The sequence below is a fragment of the Staurois parvus genome, unplaced genomic scaffold, assembly GCF_062004578.1.
Source record: "Staurois parvus isolate SC_StPar_1 unplaced genomic scaffold, SC_StPar_1.0 ptg000154l, whole genome shotgun sequence".
NCBI classification, from domain to species: domain Eukaryota; kingdom Metazoa; phylum Chordata; class Amphibia; order Anura; family Ranidae; genus Staurois; species Staurois parvus.
This window is the reverse complement of record NW_028317950.1, coordinates 22,342,084-22,366,951: the sequence shown is the minus strand read 5'-3', so window position 1 is coordinate 22,366,951 and position 24,868 is coordinate 22,342,084. Positions and strand designations below refer to the sequence as shown.

The following is a 24,868-nucleotide window of genomic DNA, read 5'->3' as shown; positions in this document are numbered from 1 at the left end:
AGAAGTTGGAGACAATCACTGATCCCATTGGATGGGGTTAAACAAAAAATCAATTGGATAATGGTAAATGATAAACTCACAAGTATTGTCAATAATGACGTGGCCAGATTTTAGGTGACGTGGGAACCATGGATCAGATATATCTCTGTTAGTTAATAGTGCTGCAGCTGACCCCCCCCCCCCCCTTTTTTTTTCTCCTCTTTCTCTACTCTTTCTATCTCACCTTAGATCTTTTTCTGACTTTTCTAGTCTTAATCCTTATTTCTTTTCTTTCTCTAAATTGGTCTTTGATACTTTTGGTAAATCTCTATGGCACTTACCTATGTTCAATGATAGATATAAAGTTTCCCATCTGGTGGTGATGATGTCCTTTGTATACAATGTGGTTGACTAGGAATATCTTTTCTATATTTCTCATGTGCTGTTATGTTCTAAGTATATGTTTATATACTCCATCTCACCATGTCGGTGCATATTGTCTCTATTTCTATGGATACTGTTGTATACCAATCTTTCAATAAAAATATTGAAGTATAAAAATGCTGTCTGTCTGGCTCCATTACACCTTCACCCAAAAATGCTATCTGTCTGGCTGAGTCACTGAACTGAAACAGCAGCATATTTACCGTGAGGCAAACAAGGCGTTTGCCTAGGGCAGCCGGATTTTAGTGTTGCCAAGGCAGCACATGTACTGAATACACCACTGAGTATGCACCTGATGAGGTCAGAACTCTTAAACTGAATGCTTGCTACTGGGATATAGCATGACAGATAGGCAGTTTTCATAAGGAGAGGTCAGCAAAGGGAGTCTACAGCTACAGGTGTTTCTCAGTACAGGTTTTAAGAGGTGTTCCCCCAATATTTGTTGATTTACCCATTCTTTTTTCAAAAGATTAAACTGTCAGTTCCTGCACAATTCCTGTTTTCATCCTATCACAGTCCTATCAATACCCCACATACATTGTGTGTGTCCCCTTTGCTAATGGGCAGGTTTGATGTGTTTACCTTCTGCAGGTCACTGGTCAGGGCTTTTTAGAGACTTACTAACCCGTTCTCAAACACTCGAGCAACTGTTAGGTTTTCCTTTACCAAAAAATTTAAAAAATTACGAATGTTTGGCCATCAATATATTGCACCACATCCCTAATATAGTTATACAAAAGAAAATGAGTTATGGGATTTTGAAGGTGCATGCCAATAATCCAACAAATTTTTGTAAAACGTTTTTTACCAATTTATTACAAGAAAGTTACATTGGATACAAGTAGTTACAATGAACTTGACAATCACAGCATGCTTGACTGTTTCCCGCAGTGCACAGATGGGGCTTCCCTACATGTTTCGCCCATTCTGGGCTTCCTCAGGGGAAGAGACAGGCTATCCGCAATACAGTATACATATAAATTTACAATGAATCCTTTTGGAATATCTAAATGTTCTAGTCTGATGTATATGGTATAATTATGTCTGATTGATCAATGTTTTCAAATAACTGTACACTGTATTGCAGATAGCCTGTCTCTTTCCCAGAGGAAGCCCAGGATGGGCGAAACATGTAGGGAAGCACCATTTGTGCCCCGCAGGAAACAGTCAAGCATGCTGTGATTGTCAAGTTCATTGTAACTACTTGTATCCAATGTAACTTTATTGTAATAAATTGGTAAAAAACTTTTTACAAAAATTAGTTGGATTATTGTCATGCACCTTCAAGATCCCATAACTCATTTTCTTTTGTATAATTTTCTTTTATCAAACAGCCAGAAATTACTTTACAGTTTAAATAAAAATCTAACTGCAAGCTGGTGAAGAACTTACTTGCTGGGTCCAAGACTGCAGACAACAGTAACTGATCCTCAAGTTTGTATCACATCTTGAGCTTCATTTAGTAAACATCATTAGCATAGTCTGGTAGTGTCTGCCTTTTTTATTTAATGACTTTAGAATCATTTTACTGTACTTTATTCCTACATGAAGGCAAACCTGTTTAGGTGTGTGTGTGTGGTTTATTGAGCTGGTAAAACCTAAAACAAGACACAGAGTTTCCACAACATTTTTACTTGATATTGTTTTTGTCAAACACAGTAAATTAATAATATCTACTAGTAAGAAGATCTTTTTATAGGGGGCAGACAATGCAAAGTAGCTGATAAATATTTTGAGAGAAAAAAAGACAATCAACATTTCAAAGAAAGAAATTATATAGACAGCAATGTGGATTAAGCTGTATTTGGAAGAAACCCACAACACGAGAGATCCATAGTATGTACAGTGACCACCCAAAGAGACAAGGTCCAAACTTCATGGTGTCCACTACAAGGGGTAGAAGGACTACTACAAGAGAAGAGATCCATCTTCAAAATGAAGACAACCAAAGACAAGGAATATTTGGATGGTCACCAACATTGTAGAAAGATGCAGTTCTTTGGTGATCACCAAAATGATCATTAACATTCTGTGTTTAACCAGCAAGAAAAGAAAAGATCCGTATTCTAGGGTGACCACCACAGAAAAGGAGATTTAAAGTTGGAAGTCACCACAATGTTGGATGACGACCACCAAACAAGACAAGAGAAATTTTCAGTGATGACCAGCATAGAGGAGAGTCGTCATTGTCAGTAACCACCTAATAAGGTAAATTTCAGAAACAGATTAACGGGTAAAAAAAATAAATTCCTTATAGATCACTAATAACATTATTGATGGAAGGGTTTCTACACCACGTTTCAAGTACCACACTTTATTTTTATAATATATCCCTTTGTTTAAAATGTTCTACGGATTTTTTTTTTTATTTTATAAACATTTTTTTTGGCATTTACCATAACTGCAAAATTATATTGTGGGTTAAATTTAACAGACTACATAGGATTTAAAATAATTAAAGTATTCAATGCGGTACTTTATCCTAGGTCCAGAAACCGAGCCATGCAAATGGTACTGCAAGAGGCACGTTCCATAAACCACTGTCACCAACACAGAAGACATACTGTATGGCACCAGAGGAATATTTCATCACTGACCTTCAGGAGACACCAAATTACCTGTACATAGTGATCACCGCAGGATTTCCTGCATACAGTAAGTCTGTATAAAAGGATCTCTTACAATTAAGTATATTAATTGACAAACTGGATCTGATCTCACTGGAATGAATCTACTACATGGTGACTTGTTGATCAAACAGATCAATACTCTACGCTGCCCTTTTTTGTGAAAGGAAATATGCTTGAAATAAAAACACAAGGACCTAAGTAGAGCTTAACATAGTTATAATGTAGCCTGTAGTGTTTTTTTTTTTGTTTTTTTTGTAACCATAGTGGTGACTGAAGTACAGAAGACTTCAATATGGTTGCTTGGCCTACCTTTATAGTGTTCTTGTTGCCAAAGCCATGGAGGCCATTCAACCATCAAATAAATGCAGCCTATTGGTTTACGAGAAATCGAGCATGAGTGATGAAATTGGTCCCTTGTCTTCAGTGATTAAGTCTAGGCTATTCAAAGTTTTATTTTTTTTTCTTTTGATCTCATGTTCTAAGACATTTTTAATTGAATAAAATATTTTATATAGTCTGTACTTCAGCCACTACACAGTTACCAGCAAACTAGGATGTTTATTGTTCTTCTCTCTTTTAGTGTATTCCCTCAGAAAATGAACATACTGTTTTTGAAACTCATGGCTTTAAGACCTGTTTGCTAATAAGTTAAATAAATTAGGTTAGGGAAATAATAATGTTAATGTAACTTTTTAAGCCACTTGTTAGAGAAAACACTGGGGATGGAAGCCAACTCAGCTTATGGTATCGATGATATGAGTTGTATACTTGATGTAATGTAATCAATCAACTTTTTGGATTAGTTGTAAGACCTTGATATGGAAAGGTGTGCCCAAGTCCTTGGACTCTGTAGGCAAAACATAGCTTGATAGTCTGCTGAAATATCGAAGTGTGGGCTTTCACATTAAAAATGTTCTTACCTATGATACCCCAGGAAGTTGGAATGACTCTAGATGATGAACCTTTCTTTTGTGGAACTCTATTAAACATAATTCTTTAAATGAACATATTAAGAAATTTCTTCTGAAGGCACTCAACATGAAATGTAATGCCACATTCCAGTCCTCTAGTCTGGCCTTAGTCATTTTCTACTAAGGCTTGTTATGATGTGGAATCACCTGGCTAAGAAGAAATAAGTGGGTATAAGACTTCTATATCACAAGAAAAAAAGCTTTGCTCAGTATGCAACCAATCTGCAATTGATTATCTTAAAAGCCAACAGGATAGGGAACCTTTGTGTGATATGGGGCCAACTGCCAACTGGAAAAATGGCCATGTTGCATGATAATTGCTGGCCAAATAGTCCGCAACTAGCTGGGGACATAATAATTATGACTTGAAGACATATGGCATCGAAGTCTCTGAAGCCAACATTATACACAAACTTCATTGAACTGTCTGGGAAAGACTTAAATCCTAGTTTTTGTTGGAAAGATCTTCACAAGGAGACAAGCCATGGAAACAAAATCAACAGGATATAGGACCTCCACATTCGGTGGAAATATCCTACTATAAGAACTAAAAAAAATATGTAGATGTACAGTACATAGGTCCTCCAGACCAGCATGGCTTTATGTTGCTTTTGGACCTTAAAAGTAGGGACTCAATGACTTAGGATACTGCAATCCTGACACAATGTTCGAATGTTAAGTGACATGGTATGAGGCATAGTGAAAGTTTGACAACACAAAAAAATCTAAATATCCTGCTGATCTATTTGTTAAGATAAGCCTTTGCCAATCACCAGAAGAAACGTCTGCAAGCTACTCTGACCATGAATATGTCAAAGTAAGTAGGGCAAGATTAAGTAACAATTGAATCAGTAAGCACTTTATACATATATGTTCGCAACTGGTTGTGAGATGAGGGGAAACCTGGGCTAAGTGTGCTAAAAATGTAAAACAAGTGTGTGGCTGCTTGTACAGCTGAGATAACATTTTGAGAACTGAATCGAAGAGGAACCAAGAGGTTGAAGCTCCACCACAGTGTTAGCCCAAGGCTTAAAAAGTTAAACTGGAATCATGAGGACAAAAGTAAGAATGGAAGCTTTAGCTATGTTTCTTTGCTTACAACAACTAGGTAACCTCCATTCCCAGCTTCATCACATAACATGATTCCCCCCACATGCTCGTTCTAAAGTTTCAGACCAACCCTCTTTTCGGGAAAAAAAAAGTAGTTGTTTTTCCATTTCAACTCATTGCTATCCCTCCCGACCCCAAGCAAATGCCCAATTCACTGTTCTTCCTCCCCGTAAACATCATTCTGCTTGCGTTTCATGTTCTCGAAGTCAAAGTCTGTTCCAGTCATTCTCTTGTAGATGTCTTTGATGTCATTGCATGTGGTCTCAAAATGTGTGGTGGCATCATAGGAACGTGAACAGAACACCTGCAGGATAGAGAAGACTATCAGATGAACATTTGGGTAGACACACAGGTAGACTTAATTTAAAAATTTAGTTCCACTGTGAAAAACAGAGTCAGCATTTCACAGACCATAGTTGACCAAGAAAGGTCGTTTCAGATCTAATTTGCTTGTAAAGACTTTGTGTGAGGCATCCACAAATGCTTACTTTTCTGTTATTTAATTGAACAGGTAATATAACAACACTTATAATGAGAACATCACTACTACTGTGGGGGTGTGGTTACCTTCCAACTTTTTCTGTCATTCAGGTATTATTTTAGATACAGGTGTAAAAATCAATGTAATGTAAAAATTATAAATGTGTTAGGAGTTCTAAAAAACTATTGTTTCTAAGTAAAGTCTGTGAATATATACAGGGATGTTCAATTTGTATCGCCCGACGCCCGGGACATGTAGTTCCGGGCACCGGGCAGGTAGTCTTTTAAACTGTTAGCTTTAAATGCACATATGGCAAGCAGCAGGGCTCACCTGTCAGGTGGAAGGATTCGGGCGGCAGCGCTTCTGCCGATTGCTTCCACATAGCCCACAGTGCCAGCCTTCCCGCATACCTCCCATCTACGGGCCCGGGACCAGTTCAGCGGGTGCTAGTGTGTAGAGGGGACACGTCCACTCCCCTCTTCTTCTTCGCCTGACCTGGAATTGACATTATAATGTCACTTCCGGGTCCCCGTTGACAGATTTCCTGGCCATCGAGGCTGGAAAAGAATGTAATGTAGTGTGATGTGCACTGCATTACATCCAGTTGAGTACAGGGGAGACATGCAGGGTCTATTAGACCCTAGATGTCTCAATGAAGAAAACCTGTCACCAGAAATCATCACATATGGGACTTTTTGTCCCCTATGCGATGAAGAAAAAAATAAAAGTTTGAAAAAAAAGAAGTTTTTTTTTTAATTTTTAACACCCAAGCATATAAAACCCCAGACCCCACCCCCCCCCAAAAAAAAAAAATTTTTTTTTTGAGGTATCCTAACTCCACATATACGCACATACATACAAATGTAAAAACACATATTGGGGCACTCACACATGAAAATGTAGATTGCAATACAAATGTTACATATCGTGACGCACGCCAGAATGAGAGCAATAATTCTATCACCAGACCTCCTCTATAACACAAAATGGTGACCTAGAATGGGCTTTAAAAGTGTCACCTATAGAAAATATAGGGTACTAAAGTTTGTCACCATTTCACAAACACACGTGAAACTCGGTGCAACCTCATTACAAAAAAAAGGGCAAATTTCTTTTGTGTTTTGTGCATTAAAATTAAGTGTATTTTTTCTGAAATTTTGTGTTTCCTAGACCTTTGTGGTAATGTCGTGTGACATAAATTGGAACTACCACTATTTTATTCTCGAACGTCACTGCTTTCAGAAAATATATAATGTTTGGGGGTTTAAATAGGGTTTTGGTAAAAAAAAAATTTTTTGTCAGTACAACTAGGTTGTCATGAGGGACAGCTAATTTGGACACCGATTTAGTCCCTGGACAAGTAGTTTTTTTTTAAATTTCCACACCCCTGATATACTGTACATATACAAGGGCAGCCATATTGGCTTATTGCTAGTAATAAGCAAATCTGCTTGGGTTTGATTACTATTGAAGTAAATAAGGGGCGAAACTTGAAAATCAACTTTTTAATTTTCAAGGCTAATAGGAATTGTCAAACAAATGGCATCTTGAGCTAAGCATCTGTGACAGAGTAGAAGTACCAATGAAAAAAAAAATACTGTTTGGCAGAGAGCAGCTCTTTTTGAGTCCTCATGCACACTGGACGTTTTTACAGCGGCTGTTTTTGGCTTTTGATGTTTTTTTTCTACAGCCAGTAAACCCCCCAGCATGTTATCCTATGTGTCCATGCACACATAGACTATAATCAGTGTTTTTTGGCAGGGCATTTTTTGGCTGGAAAAAAACCCCAGGACTAGTGGGTTTCTAGAGAAGTTTTTTAGCTGTAAAAACACTTTAATGCTGAAAAACGTGACAAAACATGGTAAATTGCAGCAAACCGGTGTTTTTGGACCTTTTTTTCACCATGCTAATGCAAAAACACTAAAAAACGCTGAAAAACTCACATTTTAATGTGACTTTACACAGCTAACGTTACTAGCGTTATTAAAATGCCCAGTGTGCATGGATCCTTATGCCTTGAAGAGCAACATTTAAAATGTACAACTCCTTTAAAGAACAATTTGGGGGATGCCTTAAACCTGCCTGTGAAGTGGCACATCTGTACAATGTAATAAAGAAAAAGTGACACTAATAAAGAAAAAACAAGAATTTTGATGTACCTGAGTGCAGTACAGGACACAGGAATCGATCCCAACCCTTTAAAAAAGTTGGCAGACAAAACACGTTCGGGGTGGACCACATGGCAACTGGAAGTGAACTGATCCCAACCCTTTAAAAAAGTTGGGGTCGGACTGCATGGCAGATGGAAGTGACATCAATGCCCGGTGGAAGTCACAGAGGAACGGCCCGGTAAGACGCCAATCACTCAGCGTACAGGCGAGGCTGTACCTGACTGCCAATGCACTTTATGCAATATTTTGATGAGCGCTATGCTTGTGATGCTTGTGAGTAGGATTTAAACTGGAATTTGAAAAAAGTTAATGGGTTAATGGTTTTACAGAGACCCTTTAAAGGGGAAAACGACCGTATAACTTGAACTTTGCAAGAGTGGAGTGATTATATCTTGAATGCACTATTGTCTATCAGTAAAATGACAGGCAATGTGAGTCAGTGAGTTTTATGGAGTGCACTTACCACGAGGTGGAGTGAACTACGTCATGTGGATGAGAAATTTATGAACTGAGTTTACAAAAGGCTAATTGGATATTTAATGCTGGTGAGTTGACTGCAATTATAGTTTTATCGACTTGTTGCATTATATTTATGTAATTTGAATGTATCTGACCACAGCACTACCTCATATCTTGTTATTCATAAGGGGTCAGGTGTGTCGGATGGTAAAAAAAAATAAAATAAATAATAACAACACTGTTTTGCAAGGTGCAGCTATTTTAATACGCCTTAAAGTTATAATAAAGGTTTTTTTTTAAATAAACAAACAAGTCATATTTACCTGCTCTGTAAAATGGTTTTGCACAGAGCAGCCCTGATTCTCCTCTTCCCGGGTCCCCCACTGGCGCTACTGGACACCCCCCCCCTTCCAGCTGAGAGCCCCAGGACAAGCTGCTTGTTCTGGGGGCACTTGTACGTGCTCGCTTCAGAGCCGCCTCCGTGTGTCTATGAGACACACAAAGCGCAGCTCAGCCTTTCCCCCTGTTCCCTCCTCACTGGCTGTGATTGATATCAACGGGAGCTGCTGTGTCTCAACCAATGAGGGGTCAGAGATACTTCTCTCATACACAGCGCTGGACCATGATCAGGCTCAAGTAAGTATTGGTGGGGAACTGTGGGTAAATCTGCACACAGAAGGTTTTTTACCTTCATGCAAAAGATGCATAAAGATAAAAAACCTTAAGCCTTTAGAACCTTAACCAGTTCCTGCCCAGCCTATAGTCAAATGATGGCCAAGCAGGACAACTCTAGATCCAGGTGGAGGTCATAATGAAGTCCTCCCTGGATCGGGACCCAGTGCAATCTGTCACCCGCTGTGTCCACCCGACACAGTGGATGACAGATCAGTGTACTGCCCTGCTACCGGTACCATGTGATCGCTGTGACCAATTAAAACAGATTACATGACAATTGTACAGAATAGATGGCTTCCATTCATTGTGTACTATTGTGTTAATCTCTGAGTGGTCACAGTGATCACATGGTACAGACAGGGCCAATCATAGTTCATCTGTACCATGTGATTAGCTGTGGCCAACTTATGTAGAACCAGGGTGCCCATACATGGCCATACATGGATCAAAATTCGGCCGGTTCAGCAGGAAGCATGGTCGGCACAAGGCCCTCAGTATTATATTTGTTTCGATTAGCTCACTAGGTGGAGCTGTTTTTCCAGAAGATTACCAAGCATGAGAATCTTGGGCCTAAATAGGGCTGTAAAGGAGGCATCCAACATGAGAATGGATTGCACTAATATATGGAATATCCAGGGAGTAAGGATATTAGAAAAACTACCTGCCCAGGACAATGTGAATGGAATTAGTCATTTACGTCAGTAAAAAAAACATGGAAAAGCAGACAAGAAAAAAAATTAACCCACAAAATGCCCTCAACCAAGGGTAATCATTTCTTTGCCATCAGAGATTTGGATGCAGAAGTACATAATATCAAGTATAACTAAGGATTAGACAAATGGTTTTCTCATGGAGCACCTCTGACCATACCAATCATACCAATGTATCTAGTGCAGCGCAGTATGACGACCTTCAAGGACAGGTGTTCTTATGTAGGGGTTGGTAAGCCCTGAAATCTATTCCTTGGTGGGAAAAGGAGGTTAACACCCATTGTAATGATAAGATATGAATGGGGTTAAGAAATCTTGTTCTTTTCCCAAGTAAGTAGAAGCGGAGGAGAACTAGAGAGGTAAGGAGAGGAGAGCAATTGGAAATACTTGTAGGAAAAGGTAGACAGAAATATTTTTATACCTCTTTTTTAAATTGGGGTAAGTGTACATACACTGCCTGATCGCCTCCCCAAGAGAGGGTGACCCTTTAGTGTGAGGAAGGCCAGTTAGAAGCTCTGGTGACCTTAGAGAAGTAAACATTTGCCACAACCAGAAAGACCCATAGTAAATGATGATTGTGTCTGGGAAGGGTGCATGGCTGAGAACTGCACAGTAGGAGGTACATATTGCAGATAGAACTGTGATCTGGGATAAAGAGGGCTGGACCCTCACCGATCAGTAGCTGCTTCAATGTATTCATTGAGGGAATTGCCAATGAGAAGCCTCCCTTGAAGGACATGCATGAAAGGCATCTTTCCCACTCCAGATCAGTTATATAGTATGGCGGAAAAAAGACAAAAGTCCATCCAGTTCAACCATTAAAAAAAAAAAAAAAAAAAAGCTATAATCCTATACCCACAGTTGATTCAGAGGAAGGCAAAAAAACCCAGCAAAGCATGATCCAATTTGCTCCTACAGGGAAAAAAATTCCTTCTTGCTCCCCCGAGAGGCAATTGTTATCCAGGTTTTACACCATAAGATTCTGTACACATGCACAGAAAGTAAAAACGTTCTCTAGATATGACTAATGAGGTTCTTCATGACATCTAAACAAATCATGAAGGTAAAAGAGGCAACTTTGAATAAAGATTTGGGTTGTCTATCTCAAGAGAGATCTTCATGAATTTCTCTTGCTCAGTTAGCCATTGTTTAGGCAATTGCTAAGGTGACAATAGCTGGCTGTAGGGCAGGACCTGCTAGAGCAATGGAGGGTTATAAAAGAGGCTACAAACAAATCTTTAAAGGAGGGGATTACCTCAGCAGGTATGGTAGAGTTAGGATCAAGTCCAAGGATGGCCAGGTCCACAGTGGGAAAGGACCCATTTTTGCTAAATTCTGCGTCCACAAGGCTTCAAAATGATCAAGAGCGGGAAATAGTTTGGCTGATCATTGTAAAAGGCCCTTGCCTGATCCACATTAATTCTTTATTTACCATAAAGCATTAGTACAGAGATCTTATTACACAGTTTTGTCAAAATGTATAACAAGGGGTACAACAAGAAGATCTTACGACTCTGTAAGAAGCATGAAGCAGCCAACCAGAACACGTGTAGAATCAGGCCCTCTTCTTAAAGTGGAACTTTAGGTAAAAAAATTAAAAAGGGCGAACAGGCAGGAATTTTAATGCAGTAGTGACAAGCTTTGTCTTTTCTGCATTAAAGTTACTTACCTACCTATCTGCCCTTGTACAGAAAGCTGCGAATGTACAGCTCACTGTCCAAATTCAGAAATGCCAAATTTGACTTAACTCCCACGCATGCACGGGAGTGACATCATCTCCAGCTGGCAAATGAGACCCAGGGGCCAACCTCATGAAAATGTCAGCAGCTGGAGTCACTTCTGACAAATTTTCCTAATACCAAGAGCAAAATGGTGACAGGGGAAGGACCTCCAGCTGATTGACAGCCCCAGCTCTATTCCAGTGTGCTGTGTGAAGGGTGGAGGGGTGTCCCTTCCCTCCAATCAGCTCTCAGAGCTCTCCTCACTGATGTAACTTCAGCTCCCCACTCTCTGCTTTTCAGAGCTGAGAGATCCTGTGTAAGTTCTGCACATTGAATGGATGTAGGGGAAAGATCGCTATAGATAAACAGGTACAACTTACGGTATGTAGGAAGATTTTTTTAATCTCACTGGGTGTACTATATGTAAGAGTTTACAACCACTTTAAATAGTGAGGACAGAAACTTCGAGGTGCCTCTTGTAGCAAGTCCACATCCTCTTTGGTTTGTGCTGCAGCGAGTGTGTTAGGAAATTCTAATTTTTGGGTAAAAGTATAATAAGGGCGGGGTGAATCAGAAAAGTTTATGCAGTTGTTAGTCTCCTCCGGTTGCAGATATGGCAATAGCTTCTGGAACTGGTTAGACATAGCAGCTGTGATTTCTGTCTAAGTCAAACAGGTCACATGTAGGGTAACTGTACAGGATCTAGAGTTATGTGGATGGAGAGGTATCGGGTTTAGACATTGCCCCAGAGCCAGGGAACTTGAAGTCTCCTCTGGGACTGCAGCAGACTCACTGCTGTCTTTCCCTTCTGTTCCTACACCTAATCATTTATAATCCTCCATTGCTAAGTGAGGGTACTCACAGACTGAACATGCATTAATGGAGTTCAGGGGGCCGCATACAGGAGTTGATGTAATCTAGGTGTTAACAATGGAGTTACAAAGGCTTCCTTTCTTTAGCAAGGTATTAGGGCATATGGCAAACGGTCAGCTTGTGTTGTCGGTAGAAAATGTCGGCTGAAAGTGCACATATAAGAGTCTTACAATCAGAACATCACTAGCTGGAAAGAAACTTCTAGTTGAGAGGCAGACAAGATCTGCAAAACTTTAATAGGTAAACGTTCTAAAAACGTTACACGTTAGGCCAAATGGTGAGAAAGCACACCTTATCCTGCAGGTGTTAGACTACAGTATTAGACTTAGACTATATAAAAGTTCTTATACAGAGGGTCAAATAAATATTGAACACATCACCATTTTTCTAGGTAAATACATTTCTAAAGGTGCTATTGACACTAAACTTTCACCACATTTCTATAACCACCCATGAAATCCATACATACAAAGAAACCAAAACAATTAAGTTTAGAAATTAAGTTATGTGTAATAAAACGGAATGATACAGGGAAAAAGTATTGAGCACACAAAGAAAGGGAGACGCAAAAAGGCATGGGAAGTCAAGACACCAGTTACAATCTATCAGTAATTAAAAAACAATCCTGCCCCTTGTCAATGCAAATTAATATCAGTCTCATCTGATGGCCTAAAAAAGGTGTCTCATTACCAAGGTGTCACACAAGAAACATCTCATGATGGGTAAAAGCAAGGAGCTCTGTCAAGACCTTCGTAACCTTATTGTTGCAAAACATACTGATGGCATTGATTACAGGACAGTGGAGAGGTCCTCTTGTTAATGGGACTTTAAAGGCACTGATTTATCAGATAGTAAGCTTACAGTTCAACAGTTTAAAAAGCAAACAATTTTTATTTTTACAATCTTAAAAAAAGACATATGAATTACAATACAGAATTTGGCGGTATCGTCAAAGGCTGATATTCCAGTGAAAATGTAGGCATGATGCCTACAACAAACATATATTGTTATATATGATTGTCGTAGGTGTCATGACTCTTTGAGCACTTCTGAAGAAGAGATTGTGATTGGTCTCGAAACACGTCAAGTACAACTCATGCATGACTTATCTCTACATTTTCACTGGAATATCAGCCTTTGACGATAGCGCCATATTCTGTATTGTAATTCATATGTCTTTTTTAAAAATTGTAAAAATAAAAATTGTTTGCTTTTTAAACTGTTGAACTGTTAGCTTACTATCTGATAAATCAGTGCCTTTAAAGTCCCATTAACAAGAGGACCTCTCCACTGTACCTTTAGGGATGATGGCACTTCTTGTATTATACCCCTTTCTTTTTCTGTTGGTTACAGAAGGATTTCTAAACTTCTGAATGTTCCAGTGAGCACTGTTGGGGCCATAATCCAAAAGTGGAAACATCATTTCACCATAAACTGGCCAGGACCAGATGCTCTTCGCAAGATTTCAGAAAGAGGTGTGAAAAGAATTATCAGTTGAGTTGCCCAAGAGCCAAGGACCACTTGTGGAGAGCCATGCACTCATCCGCCATGGCCTGTATGCAAGCTCACCACACAAGACTCCATTGCTGAGAAAAAGCATGTTGAAGCTCATTTAAAGTTTGCTGTACAACATTTAGAAAAGCCTGTGAAATACTGGGAGAATATTGTCTGGTCAGATGAGACCAAAATTGAACTCTTTGGATGCCATAATAAACACCATGTTTGGAGGTCAAATGGCACTGCACATCACCCCAAAAACACCATACAAACAGTGAAGTTTGGAGGTGGGAACATCATGATGTGGGACTGTTTTTCAGCATACGGTACTGGGAAACTTCATAACACTGAAGAAAGGATGGATAGAAAAATGTAGAGACATTCTTGATAAAAAATCTGCTGCCATCAACCAAGATGATGAAGATGAAAAGAAGGTGGACATTTCAGCAAGATAATGATCCCAAACACAAAGCCAAGGAAAATCTCAATTGGTTTCAAAGAAAGAAAATAAAGCTGCTAGAATGGCCCAGCCAATCATCTGACTTGAATCCAATAGAAAATATATGGAAAGAACTAAAGATCAGAGTTCATAGAAGAGACACAGAACCTTCAAGATTTGAAGACTGTGTGGATGAATAGGTCAAAATCACACCAAAATCCCGCAATGCATGGAACTAGTTTCTCCATACAGGAGGAATCTTGAAGCTGTCATTACCAACAAAGGATTTTGTATGAAGTATTAAATAAATTTCAGTTAGCATGTTCAATACTTTTTCCCTGTGTTGTTTAATTTTATTACATATAACTTAATTTCTGAACTTATTTGTTTTGTGTTCCTTGTATGTATGGATTGCATGATTTGTTACGGGCATGTGGTGAAATTTGCATGTCAATAGCACCATTAGAAATATATTTACTGAGCAAAATGGTGATGTGCTCAATACTTCTTTTACACGCTGTACCTGTTCCCTTAGAGCACGGGTGTCAAACTGGCAGCCGTCCAGCTGTTTCCAAACTACAAGTCCCATGAGGCATTACAAGATTGACAGTTACAAGCATGACTCCCAAAGGCAGAGGCATGATGGGACTTGTAGTTTTGGAACAGCTGGAGGGCCACTAGTTTGACACCCCTGCCTTAGAGCCACCGGCATGCAAAGCACTGTAGTATATCTTGTAGAAAAAGGATATACAGTGGTATATCCAGAATCAGGACACTGTAAAAAGGTACAAGAAGGCCCTGTCTTATTTGTAAACATTGCTGGTACTGTCCAGTCATGTCTGTCATGGTGGTTCACCTTCAAAGGTCTGGGTGCTATAGAAATGGACCACAGCCCTAGACCTGTATAGTACCCTGGGGCTAACTACACTCGTTGCACTACATGCCAAGGTGAGCAGTTAAAGTAGGATCCAATGCTCGAGGCAAACGTTACAGGCCAGCTGCGCAATTGTGGGGTGTATGTGCGTTTCCCAAGACATACTTCAGGGTCAGCAATCTGAAAACTGATAATAAGCTATAAAGGCAGTATGCTGTAGGATCTTGATAGAAGTGACAGTGAAGGGGGTAATTCAATCAGATAAAAGAAAAATCCTCTCCAAAGGCATAAAATTCGAGCCTCATAGAGTGGGTGGGGTTACGGTGGACACTACACGGCAGACCCAGCAAGGCTTTTTCCCATGACTAATTACCTGGACTATGAATTGCTTCCTGTGTTGTGTACTGTATGATAAAATTAAACACCATTTGCTGCCTAATAAAATTTTTTCAAGCTGGTTTTATTGTTGTAAGAAAAAAAAGGCATGGAGGACCCCCCCAATCAAAGGACATGGGGAGCTGAGCACTGCCCTGGGGGACATGAAAAATACTATGGCAGGGATCAGAGCAGCTGTTTTATTGAGGCTTATATGACAATATTACACAATTTATTTAAATACCATGCTTAGGCACGCATGAATCCTGCCTGTAAAGTTGCACAACTGTAGGATGTATACAAGCAACAAGTGACATTTACAAAGAAAAAAACAAAAGTAAAAAAATAAATGTGTTTTTTTTCCAGGTAGGTAAGTTTGTCAAAGAGTTATTGTCAAGATAACTGAAGCTGCTTAAATTTGGTCTTGACATCCAGGTTTAGTGGAAAAGGATAAACTGCACTACCATTTTGTTTCTATTTGTTACCATGCCAGTGCATGAAATTTGGTTACTGTAGATTTCTGAATATGCAAGGTACTGGTATTATAAATGGCAAGTACAAAGACAAATAAAGAGACAGTAAACCTTAAAGCTGGCCATACACGTGTAGATTTTTCGCCAAGAATATTCGTAAGAAAAGTTGTGCGAAAATTCTTTGAACATTCGATGAATGGACGAATGTCGTTCAAATATTGTCTTTTTGGGGCTTCGGGAAAATGGCGCCCGTCCCGCGCATGTGCCGGACCTCTTAAAATGGCATCCGGTTTGCGCATGCGTGGGGGGTATTTAAACGGACGGCGGCGGCAGCAGGTCACCCTTTGACAACGTGCCATTGCACGAACCACGTCAGGGGACCAGCCTGCCGTGCCGACGCCAATCCTAGCTGCTGGGGACACGTGTTTGCCCAGCAGCCATCTTGAAATTTGGACAATTTTTTCTTCATGCATGAGATGTATCCACCATATCTGAAACACTAATAGCTATTTGCGATCTGCTACCATTTATGTGTATGTGCTGTTTGCATTCACTAACTGTAGCTGTTGCCACCTGCTGCTACATGTTTGTTAACACACCTGTTACTTCAATATGTGATTACCATCATTGGGCTGAATAAACTACTACACTATATCAGCTTTTTTGTCCTGGTGGCTTTTTTTGAGCTACTTAAGGTGGCTCTCCTATTGTTGCTGTACTTACCTATTGCTGGGTGTAAGTAAAACCTGCGAGCAGTTTCCACCATCGGAGAGGGTCCACTGAGAGGTCTGGAGTATTGTCCCTGGGTATACCAAGCGCCATCGGAGTGCCACATTCCAACCAGGTTCCAGATGACCACCAGTGTCCCTTATACTACATGCGTAAAATCATTTTACGTATGGTGAGTGCAAGCACACCCCTTTCTTTCTCATCACGGAAGCAACGTGCACCTTATGATTGTACGATGGAAGTTTACCGAGATTGTTTGACATCTTCCTTATTTGGGAAAGCTGACGCAGCTTTTGAATGATTTTATCGACCTTTATTGATCTTTTTATCATTTTATGACATATAATGTATTTATATGTTATTGCTGTCACTTTATAAATTATTTGCTGTCTTCATTAAGACATCAGTGCTGTATCACTGGCTATCGCACTATTCTGCGCAATCTTCACCTATATTTCACTATATTTATTTATTGTAGCACTGCATTTTGATTATATTATATGTTTGAGGATTTTAGAGGTTTTTCCTTTATGCTAGCAGCTTTATATTTTAATATTTTTTCCAGTAAGCGCTCGCTTTATTATTTTTATTTCAAACATTGTCTTTTGCTTTTAACATTCGACTTTAAAATGAATGTCATTTCTGAATGATAACCACATATACTGGCTGAAAATTCATTTGATCGAGAAAAGTTTTCCTTCCTGCTCCTTCGAATTTTCCCATCACTGCAGTCGAAAACAAACATGGATCTAACCCCATTAACAATTAGAAAATCAAACAAATATTTTTGAAACAAAAATTCTTGAACGAAAATCTATACATGTATGGCCAGCTTTAGGCCAGGCTTGTCACGTGGTTTGTGATGTCTGCTGTTCTATGGAAGACACTGGTATTATAAATGGCAAGTAGAAAGACAAGTAAAGAGACAGTAAACCTTTAAGCCAGGCTTGTCACATGGTTTGTGATGTCTGCTGTTCTACAATATCAGGGACACAGAGGATAATTTCCTCCCACGAGGCTTACCTGGCTTTCTGATCCATCTTCAGTAGGTTCATACAAGTCACTGATTGCAACAAACCTGTAACAAAAATTAAAAAAACATGAACGTTAACATTGCCTTGGGAACATTATTGTGTTTTAAAATGTACTGATCAAGCTACTGGTTTACGAATAACCAAGCACTGTGGCTCCTGTATAGCTCCTGGTTAAAACACTGCAGAAACCTTTTTTTTTTCATTCACACTGTCATTCCCAAGCATTCAGCAGTGAACATTAGTGATTCCAGTGCCTCTTGTTTAAATGAAAACTTGTCAAATGAAAATTAGTTACATGGCTGTCACTTGTATTCTTGGTTTAGTAAATGTCCTGAAACAAGTGGGTGCATATAAGAAAGCCTGACAACTAATGATCTGCATTCTTGTTCCATTCTGTGTTTAACTAGTGAAGCAAAAAGAGAAGATGACAACTGAACATCTAAATTAGGTCAGCAATTGTAGCTCCTATAGCCCGATTTTTACAGATTCCATTTAAAATTGCACTATGGCCAAAACAGTTTTTCCAGTTTTAGGAAATGGTTAAAACCCCTGTCCAGGTCTGTGTACCCACTAGGGAGATTTATCTAGGGTAGATGTGGCATCATTCAAAAGGAGATGCTTCAGCATCAGCATTTGGGCACACTATTTATTTATTTCAGGTACTTATATAGCGCTGTCAATTTACGCAGCGCTTTACATATATATTGTACATTCACATCAGTCCCTAACCCTCAAGGGGTGTACAATCTAAGGTCCCTAACTCACATTCATACATACACATACTAGGGACAATTTAGACAGGAGTCAATAAAACTACCAGCATGTCTTTGGAGTGTGGGAGGAAACCGGAGTACCCGGAGGAAACCCACGCAGGCACAGGGAGAACATGCAAACTCCAGTCAGGTGGTGTCGTGGTTGGGATTTGAACCGACGACTCTAGTACTGCCAGGCGGAAGTGCTAACAATTTAGCCACTGTGCTGCCCATGGCTCAAGGAATTAGGGTCAGGAGCCTTTTAGTAAACAGTCTGCAAAACACACCAGGAAATATATGCTCAGGGTGTGATTAAAGTGTGTTACCTCAACATTTCATATTTCCAATATGTGCCTATGTTGTCATCTACTTTTAATAAACAGTATCCTGTTTTTTTTTTATTGTTTCCTTTGTATGAAATACGTGGTGATCCTGCCAGTCCCCCTGCTTTCCTATTTCAAAGTGACCACTCCAGGTCATGGAAGCAAGTCTATTGCAGTGTGGTCAGCTTGTGTCTTTGTGAGCACAGCCTATATGTACTGCAGTGGACAGACTTGTGCTGACACGCCCCCCTGTACAACGTTGCAATGGGAAGATCAGTGTAGTTCTGTTTCTCTGCCTATTTCTGTTTACATTTTACACTGTACTGTGCTTAACCTATGCTTGGTTCAATCTTCTGCTTCTGTCACGCCCAACCCTATCGTCACAAGGAGTCTCCGCCCTCTTCTCTCTTAGCCTCATAGTCGCTTATATGACACATTAACCCACACGCACGCACACACACACACGCGTGGTTTGCTTGTATTTCTATTTTAAACTGAATGAACTACATTGATATGGAATAGATAGGGAGTACAACCCATCACTTTGTGTCTGCTATTATAGGCAGATAGACATAGTAGCAGGTCTACAGGAGACCATGCAGAAGTATAGCAGCTGTAGTAGCTAGGACGAGTGTTTTAAAAGCATGAAAGCAACAGAAAGAGAACAGCAATAGGGACTCTCTGGGACTGTGTATCTCTCCAAAACAGGTTGATTGGGATGTCTATGTTTCAGGCGGGGCAAACCTTCAATGGGAAGAAGGCTCCTGAGCAGGTCCAGTGGGCTTAGAAGTGAAAGGGCTGCCATGAAAAGGATGAACCTGTAGTAGATAATGATGCCTGCATGACGCAAACACAAAATACATGTAAGGTAGAGGAGGACAGCTAAATAGGGTGTGATTGTGGATATTGGAGAAGGAACCCTCTTCGCTCAAAGATAAAGGCCATTTTGGCAAAGGGTAGAATCCCTCAATTAAAAGTTCACTTGATCCGTCCATTCACTTGGAGGGTCTTCCTCCATCTGCAACCTCTAAAGATGCCAGTAAGTTACTTTTGCATGTACTTACTGCCATTAGATGCCTGATCACTTCTCATTGGAAGGGGACACATGGGCTGACAATATACTGACTTATACTCTCACATTCAAGAAGTCAAACTCATGAAAGTTCTTACAGCAAGAATGAACAAAACTCTCACTGCTTTTGAATGGGTGTGGAATGACTGAGTCTACTTTGGCACCTCTTTGCAGAATATATACCAGAGACATATCCCAGAAACAGATACTGGCTAGGTGTTGTGCTCTCTTCCATCTTTCTATTCTACCCCCTCACCCTCAGTCTTCCTCTCTACCCTCTTACCCATATACTGAAATACTATTGCCTATTCCTTCCCTTTTATTGTCTACTCCCACTGACCTCAACAGGGGGGCAACAACCCCTCTGGCATGTTGCCCGAAGCTAACCATGGAACCTCTATTGCCATGATACCTACACCTATCAACTGAATTCTAAAATAAGAGAATACTCTCAGTAGAAACAGTAGATTGATGGTTAAGGCAAGAATAGCCACAGTGGGAACAGTCGATTTCTTTTTGAATTCTTCTCCCATAGCCAGCAAATAGACATAGACAGCAAAAATGCCCAGAGGAGTGGCCAATCATTATGTAAAGCCCAATCAGCTTGCTCAAGAATAGGAAAAGACTTTCTAGGAATTACTTTCTTTTTTTGTATTTATTAGAATAGTGGTCTCCAAACTACAGCCTGGGCGCTGGATGCGGCCCCTTGCTTCCTTTTATCCAGCTCTTGGGCTATTATTCCCCCTTTGTCAGTAACAGTGGGACATAGTTCCTGCCACTGATAACGAGACACTATTCCTCCCACTGACACCAACGATTGGGCACTATTCCTCCCACTGACACCACCAATTGGGAACTATTCCTCCCAATAAGACCACCGATTGGGCACTATTCCTCCCACTGACACCAGTGATGGGGCACTATTCCTCCCACTGACACCAATGATGAGGCACTATTCCTCCCAACTGACACCAAGGATGGGGCACTATTCCTCCCACTGACACCAAAGATGGGGCAACATTCCACCCACTGAGACCACCGATAGGGCACTATTCCTCACACTGATACCAATGATGGGGCACTATTCCTCCCACTGAGACCACTGATGAGGCACTATTCCTCCCACTGACACCAACGATGGGTCAACATTCAGCCCACTGAGACCACCGATGGGGCACTATTCCTCCCACTGACACCAACAATGGGGCACTATTCCTTCCACTGACACCAACGATGGGGCACTATTCCTCCCACTGACCCAAGACAGTTTCTACTCCCACTGGCCACAGTCCGGCCCTCCTAAAGTTCGAAGGACAGTCATCTCGCCCTTTGTTTAGAAAGTTTGGTAACCCCTTTTCTAGAATATGAGGAGGCAGTGTAGAACAAGCTGTGTCTAGCCAGAGACTAGAACACACTGCCTCAATCAATGAGTCCACTATGACCAGCATGTAGTGAGAAGCTAAAGAATTAACTTCACAAAATGTTGGTGGTGAAAAATCTTTAACAGACTCTGCAAAGATGTCTGAATCTCCCTTGTTCATTGTGTAAGTGTGCCAGTCAAATCAGGTTATAACCCATAAATATAGTCAAGGGGAGGAGAGGTAGAATGATGTTTACAGCTGCTGACATCAGCCGTTTCCAAAAGTGGTGATAGCCTTTGGAATAGATCAGACATACTAACAATGAATTTTATTTAATTCAGATAGGCTATGTGTTGTGTGTCTGCGAGGGAGCCTGATTCTGGAAAATAGACCGGTGTCAGTATAAGACTTGGCACCGAAACAAGGGAACAGCTACCAACCTGGGAGGAATTTGTAGTTTCTTCAGGGCAAATAATTGTAATTATTTGTTCCATGTACTCCCATTTCCAAGCTCCTATAAACCGCCATGACTAAGTGAGGATCTTTCCATGTGGGGTACTTAAGGAATGAATATGAACTGAGGGGATTCAGCGTGTCTGGTGTGAAGGAATTGCAATAACCCAGGTGCTAACTGAGTTCCAGTAACTGTGTCATTAATGTATCTGGCAACAGGTGCAACAGCGAATGATTAGCTTGCGTCATCAAAGGAAATTGTATCCCATAAGTGCACAGTTAGAATTCTTATAAGCACTACGTCACTAGCTAGCGGAGATTTTCCGGTAGTTAGGGGGCAGAAAAGACCGCCAAATTGATACAATAAAGACACCTACAGTGTCAAATAAAGACAATAAAAACTAGGGAGAACATACTCAAAGTGTAGATTATCACCTGTGCTTTCAAAACTGCTTGTGTGCCTAGCAGCACAGTATGTCTTGTAGGATGAAAGGATATGATGTAGTGTGTACTACAGATCCAGGTGATGTTCAAACAAGCCATGTATAGTCAGGAACCAGAATGTAAAGTTACAGGGAAACTCTTATCTTATCTACTTCAATGTTCCTGTCCAGGATCTAGGCTTTGCCCGTCATGGTGGGCATACCCAAAAGGGGTCTTCAGGGTGCCATGGAAAAGCGCCACAGCCCTGGACCTGTATATCATCCTGTGGCTAACCCAGTAGTTGCATCAAGTGTCAAGGTAAGCTCCAAACACAGGATCCATGCCTAAAGCAAAAACGACCGGCTGGTCTGATCCTGCAGGGTCTGGGTATGGTTCTCAATGGAATACATTGAGGGTAACCAGTCTGGAAACTGCTGGTGAGCCACAAGGCAATAAGTAGTCAGATCTTGATAGAAGTGCCAGTTTAAGAAGGAGAATTAAATTTTGGAAAAATAGACAAAACTCTTCTTTAGCAGGAGAAAAATGGAGTCTCACAAAAGTAGGTGGGGTTATATGGGTGCAATGCATTTGTCAGTGTGCAATCACCTGAAGGTAGCAACATATATGGGCAGCACAGTGGCTAAATGGTTAGCACTTCCGCCTGGCAGTACTAGGGTCGTTGGTTCAAATCCCAGCCACGGCACCTCCTGCCTGGAGTTTGCATGTTCTCCCTATGCCTGCGTGGGTTTCCTCCAGGTACTCTAGTTTCCTCCCACACTCCAAAGACATGCTGGTAGGTTAATTGGATCCTGTCTAAATTGGCCCTAGTATGTGTATGTATAAATGTGAGTTAGGGATCTTATATTGTAAGCTCCTTGAGGGTTAGGGACTAATGTGAATATACAATATATATGTAAAAGGACTGCGTAAATTGACAGCGCTATATAAGTACCTGAAATAAATAAAATATAACACATGGTTCATGAATGAGCCATGCTTGACGATGATCACTGGTGTTCTATACTTTAGGATTAAGATTTTGGCTTGCATTGCACTTTTAGGGTACGTTTACAGTAGATGCAAATGGTTTAATGTGCAAGCTTGGATGCATTTTTAACACTTTTCATTAAGGGCTCTATTCAGTAAACAAAAATTTTAGCACATGAGATGCAGTAGGAAAAAGGCTTTGCCAACACATCTCAGTTCAGCGTGTCACTAAAACTATACATTCTAACAATGCATGCATTTCACTTGACAAAATCCTAAGCCAGCCTTTATTTTCTTGCAGAAAGCAGCTCAGAAGTTACTTAGAAGCTGCAGGGCAGCAGATCTATGTTTTATTATTTAAAGCAGAGCTCCACCGAAAAGGGGAACATCCACTTTAGGCCTCGTCCCCTGCTTCCCGTTAAGGATTGGCACCTTTGGGGAACAGGGGTACCCAAATTTGACAGGTACCTGCTCCCACTTCCACCTAGGCGATCGGAAGTGAAAGTTGTTGTCCTCCCCGTAGTCTTCTGGGACACGTGACAGGTCCCAGAAGACTACAAGACGATTCACAAAGCGCAGTGCTACTCGCGCAGTGGGCACCCGGCTGTGGAGCCGCAAGCCGGGGACACAGGGCAGCTGATGAACCCGGTTGTGGTGAGGACACCACTGGATCAAGGGTCAGGTGAGTGTCTTTTTTTAAGAAGTCAGCAGCTACAGTTTTAAGGAGGAGCTGTAAGTCGTGATGTCACGCCGCCAGAGCCTCGCGAAGGTCCGGCGGCCATCTTAGAGAGTGGCTGATCACTTTAATTGATTTTAAACTCTGCTTTTTGGTGCTTTTTCTCCACGTGGATATATTGTTTTATACCATAATAAATTAGATTCAATTACTACACTATGGGCACCTTCTTTCTTGGCTCTGAATCGATCTAAACAATTTCCAGGACTCTATCTGGAGAACAGCTGCAGAGCAGTCTCAGATCCAGAGGAGGGAGTCTCTTCCTATGCTGCTTGTCTGGACCACTTAAAGGGGGCTTCCTGCAGACCTAACAATCATTATATGATTCAACGTATTGCGCTTTTACTATGAGCATCTTGTGAGTGCGCATTTTTATCATATCCCCTGCACGATTTAAAGTCACATGGATTAGTCACATGAAATCCTTTGCTATCACCTGTGCAACAGGATCTTTATACTGCACAATTCTCTGACCGATATCTGTCAGACTTTCACCATTATATGAACATTTTTTGTTTGTTTATTGATTTTCACAGTTGCCCGTATTTATCTGCGCTTATTATAGCGAAGCACTTTCAATTTATCACTTGTGTTTATTTATTTGAACCACCATTTTTACATTTTTTACATACAATTTATATATTAATTTTTTAACGCTGCACTTGTTTGTTTATGTTATATAAGGTCTTTGGGTTCCTTTTTAGTGCACATGCTGCTGACCCCATTGGAATCCTGATTGCTTGCTAATTACTCATCACACTGTTGTTGTAGCTGCTGACTTTTATTTATTTAAATTTAAGTGGAGCTCCGCTTTAACTCTATTAGGGCATGTGTCGGCGGTACTGCATCAGAACTGCTGCTCTTACTGTAGAAGTGAATGGGATGCAAAAGCAGCTTGAAGGAAAGTGATCCAGCTTAGAAGGTCAAATGCAGGTCAGAAAGAGATCAACTACAGGTCAAATGCACCTGTCAATGAAATCTGATCTCAAATGCATCTCAAATTGCTGTCAAATGCAGGCTGAATGCACCTGAAAGCAAACTGCATCTGCTCATTAACAGCACAAGCCCTTAGTAAGGCTTCCCTGCTCCATTAGCACATGAGATGTACTGTCATTT

At 40.5% G+C, this 24,868-nt stretch overlaps 1 protein-coding gene across 1 annotated transcript in view; it reads right to left on the bottom strand.

Moving 5' to 3' along the window:
• Positions 1-2,039: 2,039 nt before the first annotated feature.
• GDI1 (GDP dissociation inhibitor 1) overlaps positions 2,040-24,868 on the bottom strand; it is a 49,085-nt gene continuing 26,256 nt past the window's right edge. Inside the window, exons 10-11 of the mRNA XM_089675231.1 lie at positions 17,635-17,689; positions 2,040-5,438 (exon numbers count right to left, since the gene is read on the bottom strand). Of these exons, the coding sequence (XP_089531357.1) occupies positions 5,286-5,438; positions 17,635-17,689 (208 nt within the window). The 3' untranslated portion in view covers positions 2,040-5,285. The remainder of the gene's footprint in view (positions 5,439-17,634; positions 17,690-24,868) is intronic.